The sequence below is a fragment of the Sardina pilchardus genome, chromosome 18, assembly GCF_963854185.1.
Source record: "Sardina pilchardus chromosome 18, fSarPil1.1, whole genome shotgun sequence".
NCBI classification, from domain to species: Eukaryota; Metazoa; Chordata; class Actinopteri; order Clupeiformes; family Clupeidae; genus Sardina; species Sardina pilchardus.
Window position 1 is genome coordinate 13,451,587 of NC_085011.1, and position 19,774 is coordinate 13,471,360.

At 44.8% G+C, this 19,774-nt stretch overlaps 1 protein-coding gene across 2 annotated transcripts; it reads right to left on the reverse strand.

Moving 5' to 3' along the window:
• ccar1 (cell division cycle and apoptosis regulator 1) lies at window positions 1-19,633 on the reverse strand. Of its 2 annotated transcripts, none has more exons than XM_062519040.1 (26): window positions 19,536-19,633; window positions 18,363-18,522; window positions 17,709-17,887; window positions 16,978-17,109; window positions 16,258-16,290; window positions 15,251-15,447; window positions 14,867-14,996; window positions 14,599-14,715; window positions 12,609-12,801; window positions 11,641-11,782; window positions 11,067-11,219; window positions 9,791-10,016; window positions 9,540-9,653; window positions 9,004-9,170; window positions 7,854-8,064; window positions 6,478-6,561; window positions 5,912-6,100; window positions 5,455-5,646; window positions 4,144-4,377; window positions 3,622-3,754; window positions 3,307-3,395; window positions 3,018-3,164; window positions 2,595-2,718; window positions 2,181-2,372; window positions 1,541-1,746; window positions 1-1,141 (listed from the first exon to the last, which is right to left on the reverse strand). In XM_062519040.1, the coding sequence occupies exons 2-26, from the start codon at window positions 18,472-18,474 to the stop codon at window positions 1,085-1,087; spliced, it is 3,753 nt and encodes a 1,250-aa protein (XP_062375024.1). In that variant the 5' UTR covers window positions 18,475-18,522; window positions 19,536-19,633; the 3' UTR covers window positions 1-1,084. The 2 variants fall into 2 exon arrangements, with proteins under 2 accessions (XP_062375024.1, XP_062375025.1); XM_062519041.1 differs by having other exon boundaries at window positions 19,549-19,614.
• Between the last annotated feature and the right edge of the window lie 141 nt (window positions 19,634-19,774).

A 19,774-nucleotide genomic window follows, 5' to 3' on the forward strand; every position in this document is an offset into this window, starting at 1 on the left:
TTATGTTAAAAAGAACCACATTTATTTTCTGCACAAGACAACCTTAAAGCACATCTGAAATAGAAAAATAATATGCACTTGGCTGCTTTGGGTTCAGTTTTACTAAGTTTGGCTCTTCTCTATAATCTATACCATTCACAGCACCTTGCCTTCATTTCAAAGAAAGAGGACCAAAACTAAAGATATCAGCTCAGAGTTAGAAAGTCATTGCTTCTTGATCGGTTCTAGAAAACATGTTTTCGAAGAACACACTTCTTTTTTTCTGAAATGACCACTGACTATACAGTAAGGGAAATTGTCTACTGTACTTGATGTATCTTTAACAGAACTGTAGCCTTTGATGATTATTTGTCCCTAGTTTCTTTCTCCGTGCAATGTCGAAAAAGAATGATAAATGTCCAAAACCAAGTCACACTGAAATCATGTGCCGACCCACAAAGCAACCTGGACATTATTGAATTGAAAACATTTCATGCAGAAGATTCTCCAAAAGTATGACTGGCTGCTAGCAAGTTAGTAAGTCATGACCGGGATGCCATTGACGCATCGTGTCACTGCAACCTAAACTCTGAAGAACTTGTGTTTTCATCAGATGGTCTGCTCAGGGAATTATTCCGATAATTACTTCTCTATATTAAACCATTTCAACATAAATATTACTATTATTGCTAATCAAAGGCTGAGAAAGTACAGCGGTCACATACTGGCACAAATGTTGTACAGAGTAGGTCAGGGGAGGCTGGCTGAGCACAACAGAAATTTTAGCAACGGAAAACCAAAAACAAATAATTTCAACTTTTTTCATATTAATAACAATGCTTTAAATATTAAAACTCGTTTTCATTTTATAACTGCTTTTTGAACCAACATAAATAAACTAGACATTTGCTCTGAACAAATGAAGACCCATGAAATGTGAATTAGAGAATATCACCAAGTTACAAATGAACCCATCTATTTGTAAAACTGTACACCGCAACATGTGTCAAAACACTTGTCAAAATAAAATCAGTTTGAAATTATATTGGTTTAGTGCTTATATACAATTCTGTAAGAAAGGATTCCTCCTAAATCAAAAAGGCATTCATTCATCAGAGCCATTGGCCTGGACTTTTTGGTCACTGGGTTCAGTGGGTTCCTCCTGAAAGGAAACAGATGCAAGTTAGTCTTGAGATAAGATTTCCTGATACAAAAACATCCAAAGCTATTTGATCACAACAAAATGTAACTTCTATTCAATATTCAATTGAAAGTCTTTTTTAATCAATGTGGCTACAATATTATTTTTTAGGTTTTGTGTGATTCAGACTGCTGAATGTGGCATGATACTTAGTGAGTGTAGGTCATTCAATATTCATCATGTTGACACGAACACATTGTCTTCACTGTTCCTCAAAACATGAAGGACAACTCTCATGTCGGTGTGGGTGTACTGTACCTTAGCTAATGCATGAAAGACAACTCTCATGTCGGTGTGGGTGTACTGTACCTTAGCTAATGCATGAAAGACAACTCTCATGTCGGTGTGGGTGTACTGTACCTTAGCTAATGCACTCTGTAAGTCCTTCATGACTCCGTTGAGACTGGCGGAGGTCTTCTGCAGCTGCTGGTGGAAACTGGCCTTCTGCTCCTCCGTGCTCTTCAGACTGCCCTCCGTGTCACTCAGCCGACTCCTCACCTCCTCCAGATCGCGCGTCAGGTTGCGATTGGAGGCTTCCAGCTCCGTCATGCGCTTGGCATCCTCGTCTGGAAACACAGTGGTGGTGGTGGGGAGGTTAGCGACTCAGCTCCAGGGAAAATAAAACGCACAAGTGCTAGCAATCCGGCCGGTCCAAGTATAAGTCATTTAAGTGTGAAGCCTGGGTGATAACTGTATGCATCCCTGTAGTTACATTATTCAAAATACGCTTGTTAAGACTAAGGAAGCTGCCTAAAAACTCGCTAAATACCACTCTCTTTCTGGTCTGATATATTGGCTTGTAGGCAAAACCCTATAGGAGCCTGATACGAAATGCTCATTTAGAAGAAAAGTGGTCAGACGGATTTAGAGGCTTTTGCATCTGAACCCTGCATATGCTCCATCATTAAGAATAGAATATCAGGTGATTTCCTCTAGCAACGGTGTGGAAAGTTAGTCTGGAGAGCTGCAAGTTCACACAGGTTCTCTGACTCAGCCTGACCTATTTTAGTGTCCTGCAGCATGAGCTTTTGCTCGATCTCCTCTCGGGCCTTCTCGCTCTTGTCCAGTTTCTGCATCATGCTCCCCACGTCCACCATGGCCCCGTTGTAGACGATCAAACTGCCCGACTCGGTGCCCTCTGCGGGCTCACTGGACCGCCGGGCCTTGAGGGAGGGCAGCATAGTTCTATTCCCTGTGAAAAGAAAAAAAAAAAAACATTTGCAGAGTTAAGACAATGATGCATCTACTCCAGTAAACATATGAAAATAATGATGAACAGATAATGGATAGGAAATCTTTTTCAGATGTTTTGTTGAATGGTAACTATCTTAATATTGGGAAATTAGTGTATTAGTCGGTCGGTCAAAATGAAGAAGTGTACTGATTTGAACATTGAATCATCCCGGTGGCTCACCTAAAAGGCTTTCGGGTGGGGAGTCAGAGGTCACAGTTGGAGGAGGCTCATCTTTCGGACCATCCGTCAGCTTCCGGTAGAAACACGCATCCCTTACCATCGGTTTACTCACCATTTTCTTCACCTGGAATACACAGAACCAAATACTCAGTTAGGCAACCATGAAAACACCTCACACACTGTTTGGGTCCATCCCAGTTTAACTGTAAGAAAAATCAACTCTGCACATTCATCCTCAGTTGTCTTGTGGTGATACAACATATTTATTGTTATACCTAATGTCTCTTTTTCACAATGTAGCTTGAATGTTAGTCCTGTGAGCTAAATGAATAACTGTACATGTAAAACTCCAGGGGTGTTTAGAGATTTGGCTGTGTGGCCTTTGACAGCAGTGCTCCCAGTTAGATTCTGAATGGTCAGTACCTGGGCCCTGGAGAGATGCAGCCCCAGAGTGTACAAGATCTCCTCCAGGTCCTTCTCATGCAAGTAGCCACAGTGGCTCTGATCAAAGTACACAAAGGCCATTAGCAGGTCCCGGTGATAGGTCACCATCTGTTTCTTCTTGTCCTCCTGCAGGAGACCAGAGGAAGTTTAATGCATGCAGGAAGGGAGACAGGCTTCTGAGAAACAGCTCATAAAGTCGGCCTATTAGTTAACAAGATGCTGTTTGAGCAGAGCTCTTGCGAGGGGTGAGGTGATTGGGCATGTGTACCTTGTCTTTAGAAGATCTCTCCTTAGATTTCCTCTCATCTCGCCGGTCATCTCGTCGATCTCTTCCTATCGAGTCCTCATCGTCTTTGTCTGTAGAATGTGATGACACACCATCGTGTAATTTCAGTTTAGTCTAGGACTGTAATAATACTTTTGATTTTCTACAGATGGAATGGTGGTTTCATACCTCGCTGACACTTACAAAGTCCTATAATAAAAACACCTCAAGAATTTTCCACATTCAGAGGTGTGTAAATTTTGCCAAGTACCACAGAGGACTGGCAGTGGCCAGAGAGCTTGCGGTGGGAGCCCTTACCATCATCGTCATAGTCGTCTGCATCCTCGGCCTCCATGGGGTCGTACTCCTCTGCGTTGTTATTGCTTCCTTCATCCTCGTCATCCTCCTCTCTGGACTCCTCTTTCTTCAGCACCTTCTCCTTCTCCTCATCCTGAGACAGAGCATCACAGCAGGAAGCATTAAGCTACTTTAAATAGATATAGTAAGTGAGCATAGTTAGTTAACTGAGGTGTGTTAAAATATGGCAAACAGTGGCAAACGTTCGTGGTGAACATGTTTTCTTTGAACAGTTGAACGATTTGATGTTAACATTCCATTCTAACAGTAATTGCATTGTTGCATTCGTCAAACTCAGGCCCAGTTCCACCGTATGTTCGCGGAGCACTACCTCCTCAGACTGTTTGCGATTGTTAGCAAACATTCGCCAAAAACTCAAGGCTAACAGAAAACTGTTAGCAGGCGTTCGCAAACGTTCGCCTTTGTTGGTGAACTTGAACGCACCTATGGTCTATTTAAGAGTACGAGGAGAGTAGCACTGACCTTTTTCTTCTCCTCGTCTTCTTTCAGTTTCTTCCCCGCTGGCTCGCCATTCTCCTCCTCCTTCTCCTTTTTGATTTCCTTCTTCTCGGAGTCTTTCTTCTCACTGTCCTTCTTGGGCTTCTCCTTCTTGTCCTTCTTCTCGTCCTTATAAGGCAAGGCAGCCATGGCTTTGTAGATCCGATAGCCAAAGTCTCGCTGCAGCATCTCGTTAAAGAGCTCAGCGAACAGAGACACCTGAGAAAAGGGGAGACAGCCGAGCGGTAAAAATCTGAACACGTCACCGACTGCTCTGGATCAAATGCCTTTATCTACCATGACTGTACGATCTTCCTTTGATGGCCATGATGAAATGGTTTCTTTGCCATTTTCAATTTCTAAATGGATGACAGAGTTTCCATACTCTGGAGCATATTCTGAAGAGTATAATCAAAATATTCCACTGAAGCATGAATAGCTACATATTGTTAAGGTGATGACACATGGGGAGACATTTTGAGCAATGTTGCTAAGCAACCACATAACCGGTTCCCTGCTCTGCTTGGATGGTCATAAAAATTTGCCTACTGATGCTGTACGTTCTCCAAAAATCAATGGGAACATGCTGGAACTACTATGCTCAGGAACATTGCTCAGGAACATTGCCCAGAAACATTGCTCAAAAAGTTGCCTTGTCATCAGAGTGTCAGTTGAGTGTGTAGCGCAAGGCCTTGACATACATTGACATACACACTTCATCCACAAGGGGGCACCAGCTTGCTTCTGATTACTTGCTGGACTGCCAGTAAAACACAATAGACTAGTGAAGGGGTGGGCAAACTTTTTGGCTCAAGGGCCACATTGGGTTTTGAAAATTGACCGGTGGGCCACATAAAAATGGTCAGTTGGCTTCATGATTCCCTTTTAAAAGTTCCTTATAAGAGATATCAATTATCAACAATGACAAGCCAGCTGGAACCTACCTGTCTCTCTCTCTCAGAGAGACGCGTTCCCAATTAAATAGATTAGCATAACATTCAAGTTAGATCTGCTGCAATGGAGATAACAAGAGTATCGTCTCTATGCAACATGATGTTTTGACACTGACATTGTAAACGTTCTCTAAGAGCAGTGAAAAGCAGTTTGCAATAAAGCTAACCACAGCGTTGTTTATCGTCTATCGGGCCGGATAAAAGTGCTTGGCAGACCATAGTAGACCAACAGGGCAACTTAACTAACTCACCTCAGGGCTGCATCACAACCCTGGCAGTTCCATACTTTTAAACAGACCTTCATCTAAAATCAAGTGACCTGATGAAGCAGCTCGTCACTCACCTCAAACGAATGCTCTTTGTTGTCCTCCAGTCGATAGTCCAGCAGCACACTGAGGGACATGATGCTGCAGTCAAACTTGCCGTTTTTGGCTGCCCAGTTGGGCTGGACGATGATGGTGGGCTCGTCCGGAAGCATGTACCGCCGCTCCCGACGCTGCCGCTCCACCTCCTCCTGCCGCTTACGCTCCTCCTCCTAGGGAAGAGAAGAGAAGAGAAGAGAAGAGAAGAGAAGAGAAGAGAAGAGAAGAGAAGAGAAGAGAAGAGAAGAGAAGAGAAGAGAAGAGAAGACATTTGTTGAGAGACACATTCAGGTCAATAATAAACAAAAGATGTCCTTAAGAGGAAATTCAACTGCAAGTTAGGCTTGATTTTTAGATCCACTGTGACTGTTTGGAAAACATCCGTTGGCCAGAATTGTTTAAAAACGCTCCTTAGAAGCCGCCCATCTCCAGCCTCACCTCGTGGTCGTCCTCCGGGCGAGCCGTCTCGTCCTCGTCGGGCACGGGCACCTCCGGCTTCTCGGGCTCCTTGGCCTCCTCCTGCTGCTCCTCCACCTTCAGCTGCTTGGTGAGGCGCGCGATCAGCTGAGACTTGAGGCCCTTGGAGCTCAGAGTGCGGCTCTCCAGCTCCTTGCGCAGGTCATTCACCTGGACGCCAGCAGAGGGACACCACAGCTTTCAAACACAGTAGTGTAGCGACTATGCACAAAAGGGTTAACAAATATTTTGTTCCTAATGCAGTTAAAAGCATAAACAAAAGGGGATTTGTACTCAATTAACACTGGCGTCTTTGCATATTTGCACATTATAGGGATTTTACTTTTCATTATGTTATTGCTGACCTCTTACATGAAATGGAGTGTGTTTTTGCTATTGTAATATCTTATCTGTTATGTATGCTTCTATGGTGGACTGAAGACAAATTTCCACATTTTGTGGATAATAAAGTATTCATTCATTCATTCATTCAAAGGGATGGGAGAGGGTGAAGTGGGTAGAGGTCAGTCTAGGCGTTCGTGTCTGACCTTCATTGATTTCGGGTCCAGTTTAGCCCAGTGGGTGGGAGTGGTGACCTCCTTTGAATCTTCTTCATCCTTCTCCTCTTCCTCCTAGAAGGAGAGCCAGTGAGAGAGGAGAAAGGGGAGAAGGTGACAGTGGTAGAGGATGGCGGGATAGAGGACCCAGATAAAGAAAGACGCAAAGAAAGAGAGATAGAGAGATACAGCAGGAGAGAGACAGAGAGAAAAATACAGAAAAACTGTGTAAGCAAGCGACGTATTTTTTAGGGCTGAAACAAAAAGTTGATCCGTGCAAGAAGCAAGGTCACAACTGTCTCTCATTGTCTCCTCCTATTAAGATCTCGACTGGGCAAAAAGTCCACTGCTAGGATACATGGAAACTCTCTAGCTTTGATAACAAACCGAAAATTCCACCCATCAGCCAATCAATGCGCGTTCTGTGGAACACAAAAGATAAATCAATGACAGAGGCTCCAAGAGGTGTGTACGACAGGTGTTCTCAAAGCTGGTCTCCCAACTGAGTGTGTGTGGAAAGCCCTACAGCTAGTGAGGTGCCTGCGTATACAGTGGCTGTCTGGGGGTATGGTCTTACACCTAGTCATGGCCGACTGTCCTTGGATCAACCAACTGCTCTGGAAAAATCAGCTGCTTCCCAATCCTCTAGATACAGTCCAATCAAGAGTGTCAAATAAAAAAAAAACAGGGACAGACAAGAGACAGAACTCAGGGAGTTTTGTTTTGGAGCAGATACTGAATTAAAGTCAAATGAATCAGAGCAATAACAACAAAAAAACACACAAATTCATATACAACTGGCTCTCCAGGTTCCAGCAAGTGATTGGTTCTTTTCCAGCCAATTAGTGCATTGGGTTTCATGCAAAGATTACACTAATCTCCTGCATGCAAGGTTTAACATTTGAACAGTTCTCATTTAAGATTCAGCTCATGGCATGAGTGTAAAACAAAGCCAAGGGGAAAAAAAGAGAATCATTTCAACAGCCCTTTGCTTGCCAAATGCATGTCCAAATTAATGTTAAATCAGTTAATATTTGGGGCGAGCTGGAAGCTGTTTTACCAGTTGAAGCTCCTTCCACTGTGTGTTACTGCTGGCTGGGGCCTGAAGCCAGGTGGGTAAGGGGAGGGTGGGGGTGGGAGGGGGGCAGAGCAGGTAGAGGAGGCAGGAGGGGGTGGGGAGGGAGTGGAGGGGGGGAGGGGGAGGCCTGTATGATGCCTGTGGTACTTGTCTGCACTGTTTGGGTGGGATGTGTGTGAATGAGTGTGTGAGGGGGATGCCTTTATAAGTCTGACTTGTTTTTGTTTTTGTCTAAAGTCCTGTGCCTGTGAGAAGCGGAAATGAGAAGAAAGGGATTAGCGTTCAGTGCCTGGTCTCCATCCGCCTCCTTGCGCTCGGCCAAGAGTTTCTCTGCCAGCTGCTCCTGGAGTCCGCGCGACAGGCCCTCCCACTCTGAGCGGGTAGGAAGACAATGCCAAACATCCGGCAGAAATAAAACCACTGTCTCCACATGTGCGGGGACTGTCCGCCCTTTGTGTGTCTCCTCAGGGCGGTGATAGCGAATCTCTGCAAAACGATACCTGTCGCAAAGGAAGAAGCGCATTGGAAAGAAACATTCTGTCAGACATCACAAGGCCCTAACATCTAACCCCCCCCACACACACACCCACACTCGCTCAAACACATACAACACACACACGCACACCAACAGACAGACATATGCCCCTCTAGCTCACAGAATGCCCCACCAATCCCCTGTCTGATAAAAAAAAAGACCCCAACATAAACAGACATGAGAATAAAAAAGTCGGCAGATCTCCACAGTAGATTCTCACGGTGAGCGGCAGCCATATGTTGGGAAAGTTGACAGGCGATAAACAAATATCGACAATGACAACAAAAACAAACAAACAACAACAACAACAACAATCTGGACAAACACAGGTCCTAGCCCACCACATGTCTGCACTGGATGCTTGTGTAGGATAGTTTTACGTACCCCCGGGAAGTGTGAGAAAAGGGACAAGAATCAAGGACACAGTGAAAGCAAAGTTAAATATGTAAGATATTTAACAGAGGCATAGGCAGTTCCAAATCAAAAGAAATGGAAAGTAATGGTGGCGGCTCCTCCTCTGGCGACTGTTCTCGGAGCCACAGAGTCAACGCATTCACCACACAGAGAGAGGCAGGACTTCTAACACATATTAGCCAAAAAGGGACATTGCAACAGAAAACAAACTGGGAGCAAATGAAATGATAAAAGAGTTCTAATAAATTACTGAATCAAACAAAAACATAAAAAAAAGCGCCTCAAAATGGTCAGATTTAGCGCTGTGTAAACTCCATGCAGCATGTCAGGAAAATGTCAGATGTTTTCCTTTTGTATTATCATTATTATTATTATTATTATTATTATTATGACTATTTTGCTTATTTTTAGTACAGGGCTGAGTGCTGAGTAAGGCAAACAGAGACAGTCTTTGTGTGGAGATGGGCTGGGATGTTGGGGCGGGACTTACCACTGGGTGCATAGGCTGAGGTCAATGCCCGTCAGAGCCTTACAGCAGCGTATAGCTGTCTTTATCAGCACTGAGGCATCTTTCTCGGGGTCGGCGCCATCCAGGGATGGAGACCAGTGTCCCCCGATGGCCATGGCCTCATCTTTGCCCCTCATGCCGACCAGGAACTGACGCAGCGGAGAAGAGGCACACAGACACGTACACAGACACGTACACAGACACGTACACAGACACGTACACAGACACAGACACAGACACAGACACAGACAGATCACGTGTCAATTCGACTTCATAGACAAGCCAAAATGTCTGGCTAGATGCTGTAGGCCAATCAATAAAAGAGCGACATCAGACAAAAAGCATTCCACACAGCGTTCAGAAATGGAATAGGATCAGTGCATCATTGTCACCTCCCAGACAGATTAGCCCATCAGATTTGCCCAAGGTTGGTTTCCACTGATTGTGGACCCCATATCACACCACACATAAGCCAGCAAAGCGCAGAGACAAAGCGCTGAGAGGTTCCCTGCGCATACCTTAATGAGGCGGGCCGGGTGCTGGAAGGAATCTTTGACGTCCGAGGGGTCTTCAGCTAGAGCGCACGACTTGTGATAGAGCTCCTCCAAGCTTGGGTTGGCTAGCAACATCACCTGGAACCAACATCAGTGAATTTTAACAGCAAGTATTTGCCTACAAACACTTCAACCCACTTGAACCATGGCTGAACCCTATGACCCGTCTTCCTATGAGATGGAATGGCGGGCTGGGGGGGGTAGCGCTTACTCACCTTGGCGCTGTAGGTGTGGTTGGCATCAGACGGGTCGAGCACGGCCGTGTTCTTCACCAGAGCGTCCACCTCTTTGTGCATGATGTGGAAGTTACAGTAGTTGCCGAACTGGAAGGGTCGGGTCAGCGGGAAGGCGTCCACCCAGGTGAAGACGGCGTCGAAGAAGTCACTGGGGATGTAGAGGCTGTGGTAGCGCCGGCGCAGCTCCATCATGTCACAGTTACAGCTGGACACAGCAGGAAGAGGAAGTGAGGTAATGGCACAGGAGGAAGAGGAAGAGAGGAAATGGCACAGGAGGAAGAGGAAGAGAGGAAATGGTGGAAGAGGAAGTGAGGAAATGGCACAGCAGGCAGAGGAAGAGAGGAAATGGCAAAGAAGGAAGAGAAGAGACACACGAATGGAAATCAATTCAATATTTTCTGAGGCACCAAGGACGATAATAAACCATGACATTAAAATGGTCTAGTTAAAGGACACAAGGCCATATTTCCCCAGCAATTTTCTCTGAAGCCCTTCTGTTATTTTATTCATTCTTGCATAAAATCACTAAATGTTATGAATTACAACACACAACAAACCCAAAGCTGCTTTGAATTACAACACACAACAAATCTAAAGCTGCTTTGAATGAGGCTTAAAGCGGTCAGTGTATTAAGCAGTGTAGACATGCCCCTTCAGAATCCTGTACTAAATGAAATCAGATGTTCTCAATCGTTCCTTCTGCAGCCCCCCAGGCCTGCAAGTGTTCCATCTATCCGCACTCAAAACACATCTGACTGACACCAGCGCGAGTGTAATGCTCCTCAATTGCTGCATTAGGGATGCTCAGCTATTCAAGAGCCCTGGCTGAGCTCAGGCAATAGAGCAGAGTAGATAGAAAACATGCAAAGCAGAAGTAAAACTAAGCGCCATAAACCATAGAGGCCGGGTTTCCCAAAATTGTTAAGAAGCTCTTAAGTGCTAAGAACTTCTTAGGAGCGTTGTAAGAATGTTCTAAGAACGCTCATAAGAAGTTCTTAGGACTTAAGAGCTTCTTAACGATTTTGGGAAACCCGGCCCTTATCTTTGACACTATCTGAGAAGTTCAAAAGTGTATGGATGGTTCTGGTTCTAGTTTTTGTGAACAATTGTTCAGTGGGTTTCAAACAATAACACCACACAAATGTCTAACATCTAATGTGGTAGATTCTTTTAGAATACATCCTAAGTAACCACAGCAAAATAACATTATTTACAGTAACTGCAGTTGCATGGCAACGTGGCCTCCATTCCTTACCCGTCCAGAGAGAATTTGGAGAACTGCACGGTGTAGCGCGGCAGCGCGCGACGGGGTCGCCTGGGGGAGCGCTCCCTGCGGGGAGACCGATCTCTGGAACGCTTGCGTGCTGGGGAGCGCTCCCGAGACCTCCTGCGCTCACGCTCCCTGTCCCTGTGGAGAATAATAAACAATGGTGTCAATAACAACAGAAAACAAAAGTCTCAAAAGAAGACAAAACATACAGGCTTATAACATGTAGGGGCTTATACTGGACTTAGACCAAGCCTTCCTGTTCTTAGCCGAAGTGATTATTGGTGGCCTTATCATTACAATTTGTACACCGATTATTTGCCTGTACAGTGATTATATTATATTGTAAGATTATATTATAGAATTATATTGTACTGATGTATTTGGGAGAGACAGAGTTGGAGACTGTTATTTGAATGAAGAACAGAAGATGAAGCACATTGCATGCCAGAGTGAAAGATACCAAGGTTGTTTCCCATTAGCAGTTGTCACCAGGTGACCGTGGGCTAGATGTGTGTGTGTGTGTGTGTGTGTGTGTGTGTGTGTGAGAGCGGCTGCTGACCTGCGGTCATCCTTCCTCAGGATGAGCTCGGTGCGGTCACTGCGGCTGGGGAAGCGGGGCGCGGGCTCAATGCGCCTCACTGGCTGGGGCTGGGCAATCATCCGCACCGGGGGCTGCAGCAGCCCACTGGAGAATACAGACTCTGGGGTGCACACACACACACACACACACACACACACACACACACACACACACACACACACACACACACACACACACACACACACACACACACACACACACACACACACACACACACACACACACACACACACACAGACACAGACACAGACAGACAGATTCATATATAGATTTCAATATTCATCAATATACATCTAATCACAAACAAATACTGCTAAAAAAGAAATCCAGCGATTTTTCACATAAATCTGTCGGTGTGAAAAATGAAGAATCAGTTTTACCTAGCGCAAGTTGCAGCAGCCAACAGAGCCCCTATTATATGAACCCAGAGTGCAGCACTGTAGATGCCCAGAAGCTCAAACCGTGGGCTGCAGCAACTCAAGTTGGGTAAAACCGATTCTCTTTTTTTTTTTTCATACTGACAGTATGCAGTGATCTCGAGAAACAGATCTATATGAACAAAAATCTCCTTTAAGGTGTAGTTGTTTGTGTAAAATGGTGATCTAAGAAACTAAACTAAAGATGATTATACATGCAACTTCTTGAGCAACGTTGCTGGGCAACCACATAACCAATTCCATGTGTTCTAATTGGATGATCAAGAAGAACATTTGACAACTGATGAGTTGCCTAGTTCTCTGGAAAGAGAATGTTGTCCAATATCAATGGAAATGTGCCAGACCCACAGCACTGCCTGACAATCACTCTGGGACATTCTGAGTATTTCAGTCATGCAAAAAGTCCATTCCAACTTGGTCATATTGCTTAAACACAGATGTATGGATGTTGTGGTGAATCTAGACACTCGTATCTGCGAAGTGGGGCACCTTTGGGGGGAGGCTGGGACAGTAAGGGCTGAGGGGGGTTCTGTAGCAGCGGGGCCAGCGTGGCGGCAGAGAGCTGGGCCTGCAGCAGGGAGGGCGGTGGGCCCTGGGTAGGGACACTGAAGGTGGTGGGGGGAGGTAGAGACTGCATCATGGTGGGGCCCTGCTTCATCATGTTGGGCCCTCCAGGCTGGTTCTGAGACAGGAAGAGGGAGAGAGAGAGCACGTCAGATGGTATCAGAGCATGTCAACCAGAGTATCCCCCAACACATGCTATTTTATATTCTATGGCACCTTTATGTGTAGGAGTAAATCATATTCTGAAAGGATTTTAAAGAAATAGATCATCTACAGCACATCATCTATTCTATATGATGTTTCATGGACAATCTCAGCTTGGTACTTTTCCTAGAGGCAGGGCCATTCAGCTCAATTAAAAACAACATAAGTCCCTCTTTCAATTATTTGCCACCAGGAGCACAGCACTGGTGTTCTCATTTCAGTCTTCTTCAGGTTGACTGAGTCTAAAATGGGTTCGACCTTGCGGTGCTCGCACTGCGTTTGAAGTAGGTCTCTTAGGGATATGAGATGGGACTGTGTTGCAGGGTTATTAGTCACCCTCTGCAATGCACACTAAAAAAAATCCAAATGTTCGCTCATGTTTGTGTTACTGACACATGCTTTAGAGAGGGGAAACTGAACCAGCATGGCACACAGCTCCTGAATAAGAGAGCGCTGTAATGTAACTCTATACTTCATCAGCAGGTCTTCAGCATGCCTGTAACATTACATTAAGCTGGAACTCTGACAAAGCAAAACAAGAGAGTGCCGTTTTAAGAACACAAAGTTCCAGAGACAAAATGTCTAAAGGCATTACTTTATAAAAAATTGTGAGGATGTTTGCATAGGTATCTAAAATGGCCAACTACTACCCCTCGCCTCAATAACCAGCAGAATTAACCAAACTGACTGCATTAAGTGGATCAATCGCCATATAATCAGCATTATATATCCTTATCAAACAAAACATCACAGATTCCATCATGAAACCATGACCTGTTTGGGGATGGGAGAAAGTGCCTCGGTGAGAACTGGGTAGGGAGGCATCCATAAGAGAAAACAAATGGTTAGGGAAAAAAATGGCGGGGAAGAAATGCAAGGGAGCTTTGTTCCCTGTTGAATAGACATTAGACAACCTCAGGATGTCTGCCACCCGAATGCAAATAGCAAAAGAAAATAAACATTCTTTGTGTTTCATAAAGATGCTTCATTTGGCCTTCAAACAACTGGCCTTACAGGGAGGCTACACCGGGCACGCAACTGAACCGATCCGCTCGCGTAGCGTCTGCCGCAACAATTAGCTTCCACTGTAATCAATGTCACTGGCTACACCAGATGTGAAAGTGGCGCGTGCGTTCAGTCTTGTATAACTATTTTTATACTACGCGAACGGGTGCACTTCAGTTGCAGACCCGCTATAGCCCTGCCCCTGGCCTATCAATTAATCAATCAATTAAGTGTTTTTTCTAAATGGCATTTAGAGTTTCACTAGATAAAATAACACAAGTACAGCATGTTCTTACAGTACTACTGTGCCAAATCATAAACTGCAGTCAGTTCAACCATTTTGTCTGTATTATCTACTGCTAACCAGTCACAGCATATGAAACACTATAGAATGCCTTAAGAGATTGATAAAAGTACAAGCTTCTCTCCTCCCAAAAACAGAAAAAGATAAAGCTTTGAGAAAGATAAGCTTGTTATTGAGAAAGTAAATGTGTTTTAACATATTAGGACTCAATTTAAAAATAAGCCACTGAATTCCTCCAGAGGGGAACCCAATGTAACAATGCATTTCAAGGAAGGAAAGAAAAGGAGAGAGCTGTGTGTAGTGTACAGACTGGTCAGGCAGAAGGAGAGGTGGAGGATGATGGGGTTGGGATGGGGTGAGGTGGGGTGGGGTGGGGAGAGAGCCCCAGAGAGTGTGGGTTACATTTTGTCTTGAATCCACCGAAGAATGCATTTCAGAGTAGCGTGCCATCCCAGCGTCCTGCGGGTAAAAGCCGGACAGCTGTGGGGAAACTTGAGGTAAGGTCTGGGGGACCTGATGCTACATGGAGATCGAGAACAGAGTCAGTCAAACAGCATGGCAGCACACGGTATGAGAGATGAGCTGGGTGTGTGGTGGTGGTGGTGGTGGTGGTGGCTTGTGTCGTGTAGGCTCAGGCACTTGGCTGTGGGCCTGAGGCCGAAATACTTACCGACTGCTGATTAGGCAGCTGAGGTAACGTCTGGATGCGCTGAGCGTTCCATTTGAAGGGCATGTTGGGATTGTAGACAGCCTCGACCAGGACACGGTCACCCACCTGAGGGGTCTTCCCCTTGACTGCACTGAAACCCAAACATAGATTACAGATTTTAGTCCAGATGGCAAAAAAGACCTTAATAAGATGCCATACTAGTTGTTGTTTTCCTATACAAAACCATGTTAAAGTTCGCATTCAGCTGACCAACATTTTAGAAAGGGTTTTAGAGGTGATGGGAAAGACACCAATCAATAAAGAGTGAGCATAGACCACTCTCAACAAATCACACACGCTCGCGGAGCAGTGCGGAACACTGGGCAATATTTCCTGGTCACCGACCTGAGCTGGAAGAAGACATCCTCATCCACGAAGCCGAAGGTGTCGTGCAGCTTGTTGACGACCCCGGTGAAGACGCGCTGCTTCTGGGGCTGACTCTGCTGCTGGTGGCTGGAGCGCGGCGTGGGGTAGGACACGGTGATCTGGGCCGTCTGCTGCGGGTTGGACAGGCTCATACTGGTCGGCAGGGCAACCGGGGGCTACAACAAAGATGGAGCAGAGTCAGGTGTGAGCATGTGCCTAAAGGAGTGTAATGAGGTATGTGACGAGACTGCACTGGTAGTAAATGTTACGTCATCAGTACATTTCATAACTAGAAAAGCACTCCGAGAGCGCAGCTACCTCCGCCTGCCTTCTTCTTCCAAGGTTGTCATACATTTGAACCTAAACTATTCAGATCGCCACCACGTGGCCATACCATGCCATTACACCACTAAGCTAAATACATAAACGGCTCCGGAATCCCGACGGAAATACGGATCACTCCCAAAATTTAATCGTTTCTTCCTTGGAACATGCCTGACATTCGCTGAAAATTTCAGCGAAATCCAATCATTACTTTTGAGTTATCTTGCTAACAAACAGACAAACAAACAAACAAACAGACAGACAGACAGACAAACGCCGGTCCCCGATGAAAACATATACCTCCTTGGCGGAGGTAAATAAATTCTGGATTCTCCAAAGGCAATGGTATGCTCTCAATTGAACATATACACACCCCAACACACAGACAGAGTCGGATATATATTTATTTACACCCATTTTAAAATAAAAATGACCACAACGGGATTTTTTTTTAGTAAATTCTGTGTTCACTTTAAACAATAAGCAAGGCTGAAGGCTTCTACATAATTTTAGAGACTGTGTATATCTCACAAAAAAACAGTACTTCCCTCCTGTCCATAATGCAGCGGAGAAACAAAGACTTCCCTGATCTGCCCACCCAGCCACCAGAGGCTTTCTACCTTTCTACAGGAAGTGAGAGTAGATGGTGCGTGCTGGCTTACCTGGGAGAGCAGGGCTTGCTGAGGCTGCGGGAGCTGAGGGAATTGAAGGGTTGAAAGGATGTCAGAAAGAATAACCTCACAAAGAAACCCATGGAAACCTCACACATACCACACAAAGGAAGAAATGGAAAGAGGAAATCCAAACTATTTCGTAGCCCTGAACGATCTATGAACAGGAGTATTTCAAAAGAGGAAAATGTGCCAAATTCAGCCGCATAATCATTTACGGTAAAATGTAACTGCACTAGTAAACTTTAACAGAATGCACCACTTCATACACCCCCCCCCCCCTTCATTTTAAGCCTGCAACACACACAGCTTGCTAGAGATAAAGCATATTGAAACTGTGCAGCCTGTAATGTACTCTGGCCTGTTGAGAGTCTGGATCTGAGCCCAGTCTCCATTTTGCTGACACAATGTAATATGTTTACTGCCCAACAGAGGAACATGAATGCCTTACCAGCCACCAGAGTGGCACAGACTCACACAAACAATCCAAGGTACTGCATTTACAGATATAAAATAGTTTGTTTTGGACACATAACATGTATTCAAAAGTGTTGTTTCTATGTCCTTTTCAGCCCATTTTGCCTGTGCTGAAACTTCCCTGTAAAAGGATGTGGCTAGATATTTCCTTGCTATCTACAGTCTAGGGGAGAATTATCTTATCAACATTGCCTTGCAAAAAAGGGGGTGGGGGGCTGTATTTAGCTCATGTACCTGGTGGGGGACATTGTAGAGGGTCTGAGGAGGGGGCTGGGGGGGCGGTTGCTGCTGCTGCTGCTGCTGCTGCTGTTGTTGCTGTTGCTGCTGTTGCTGCTGATACTGCTGCAGTGCCGAATTGATCTGCGACTAAAATGAAAACAGACAGAAGGAGTCCAGATGATGGGTCTGCTCAGGAGGAGGGGTTAGGTTACAGCTGCCACTCCAGCCAGAGGAGGGATTAGCCAGGGGCCAAAAGCAGACAGGCCAGAGTTACAGGGACGCTCAGAGTTTAATATGTTCCAGCTAAGACTGGAGCTTTCTTTCACCATAAAGACCACAGCACTAGATTAGACCCATGGTTTTTAGCAGTAACATCTGATCACACAACACCTGTCCTGGATCTAAGTACTGTAACAGGAATGTTCATCAGTAAATACTAACACAACAAATTAAGCTAAGGGAAAGGCTGAAGTATGGCCTGACATCTAAATTGCAATCACAATGACACTACACAGGACAACCTTCATAATGACAAGCTCACCATGCATGGGCATGCATGCTACATAGATTCTACTTCTTGAACAACAATGCAAAGACAGGAGTCGGACAGGTGTTTCCCTCAACAGCCAAACTCTCTGCGTTTCGGATTCACTGCAGAGGTCTTTCAGACAAGAGGGGTTCTGTTGGTCACACTCTACACATGACCATTAGCACATTATTCTGAACTCCAGCGTTCTGGGGCTCACCTGTTGCAAGGCAGCTGCAGCAGCTGCTGCGGCGGCTTGTTGCTGAAGAGCTGCAGTCTGCTGGGAAAGCTGGTAGTTGGCAGCAGATTGCGAGTTCATTGAGGCTGCAGCTAGGGCTGACTGCTGGGAGTACATAGAGGGGGACGCTCCCAACAGAGAAGACTGTTGAACACCTAGAGCTGAAAATAAATCATACATCTAAAGAGTCCTGCAGCTATCACTACAAACTGTTGTGGCCTATAGCATGACTTATTTTAGAACCACACACACACACACACACACACATCTATCACTTTTGCTGTTTTTGACAACTAAGCCTATTCAGTAGTCATTCAAATTATGTTCTAATAAACACAAAATGTGATCATGTTAAGTTATTATCACCAATTCTCCCTTTTGCTTTTCTGAAAATTACACATCATAACCAATGCCTGATGTTAGCAGATAGCCCAGATCACTTCCAAAAAACTGACAAGAAGAAGAATTACTTGAATTCAGTGTTGTATTAGGCATAGTCTTGCTCATTCATTGAATGACTTGAATTCAGTGATAGGCAGTCATTACAAGTTTTATACTGCGACATGTGTGTAGGTGTCAACGTGAAATATCCAAATATCGTTTTGTATTCAAAAACGTTTGACAAAGATCACTCACAGTGTAAACTGCTAAGGTCCAAGGATTGTCCTGAGTGTCCGGGTTGCGAAACCGCAGTTGCGGCGAACTGGGCAGCCCACGGAGGGTTCTTCTGTCCCCCAAACTGGGCCATGGACAAACAGTCGTGGTTTCCTTACGGAATATCAATATTGATGATCGCCTGTTGAAAACGTCTCGAAACGTCACCTTGGGCATAACTCAGACCGAATGTAAATCACAACACAACACTCACAGCTGGCAGTGTCGTTTGGCGTCTACTGATAGGTTGATGACGTTTAAAAACAAGCTCTTGCTCTTTGCTTGAAAGGCTCAACACATATGTTAAGCTAAAGTTATTCTAGATGGAAATGACTTTACCACAAATAAGCATTTCTATTCATTGTTCGATAGGTGGCACCCATGAAATTATAACAAATACTGAACTCAGTCAGGACTTCGTAAAGCAGCATTAGCAAAGTTAGCGATAGCGTGCTAACGTTATCATTAGGTAGCTTGGGTTTCATCTCGCTGACAGAGCTAACATTAACGTTAGCTTAGCTAGGTCGCTATACGAGCGTTTATAGTACCTAAAGGTCGTAAAGAATTCTGAAGTTTTATTAAATGCATCAATGACTTGTGTATGATCCTGACTAGCAACGTCTCAGTAAATTCAGTGATTTAACTCATGCGTTCGTGTGACAGCCAGTGCAAGTGCCTCTAGGCAAATACAGCGAGCAAGCGCTAGCAATGTAGCAATATGAAGAGCTAGATTGGCGAAGATGAAGCACATTTAGAAAGTCTCACTTAACTTAACCGCTACAAAACTCCACACATTTCTTTTCCCAACACTAAAACGATCAAGCCAGGCACTTATCATATATTTATATGGACCAGAAGGTTCGCCTGGAAATAAATCTGTGGTGCACTTGGAATAGCAATTCATCGACTCATTAGTCTACGAAAGACTGATGTTTTGTTTTCATGCCATGCTAGCTAGCCAAGTTAATCTAATTGAGGCCCTGCATCCTACTTGCAGTAGCTAGCTAGTAATGGCTTGCTACCTTCCGTTAGTTTGTTTGCCAGAACCTGGATGCCATGTGCATATTTGCAAAAACAGGCATACCTGGGTATTTAAATTCAATTGCACTTTGAATAAAACGTCCGTCAATAATAACTATATTCTGTTGTCCTTACCAAACAGGCTTACCACTGCTGTGTTCCACTGTTCCTCGACCGGTGGCGACAAACCTGCTACTGCTCCTAGCTACAGTGGCAACAACACGCATGCCTACAAACCTACGCGCATGCGGTGTGCCCAGATGGACGTCCAATGTAGGCAGTTTGAACATTTCTGTTGTTCTGATCATTGAGCTTTCATGTCAAACACAAATGCTACAATTTAGTTACAATATTAACACACAACTTTATAATTA

Excerpts from the sequence above, each read along its gene's own strand:
- ccar1 (XM_062519040.1), bottom strand. The coding sequence starts at position 18,474 with ATGGCCCAGTTTGGGGGACAGAAGAACCCTCCGTGGGCTGCCCAGTTC. Across the intron at positions 17,888-18,362 it reads GGACCTTAGCAGTTTACACT|CTCTAGGTGTTCAACAGTCT; the intron begins GTGAGTGATCTT and ends ATTTATTTTCAG. Across the intron at positions 3,755-4,143 it reads AAGACGAGGAGAAGAAAAAG|GATGAGGAGAAGGAGAAGGT; the intron begins GTCAGTGCTACT and ends GCTCTGTCTCAG.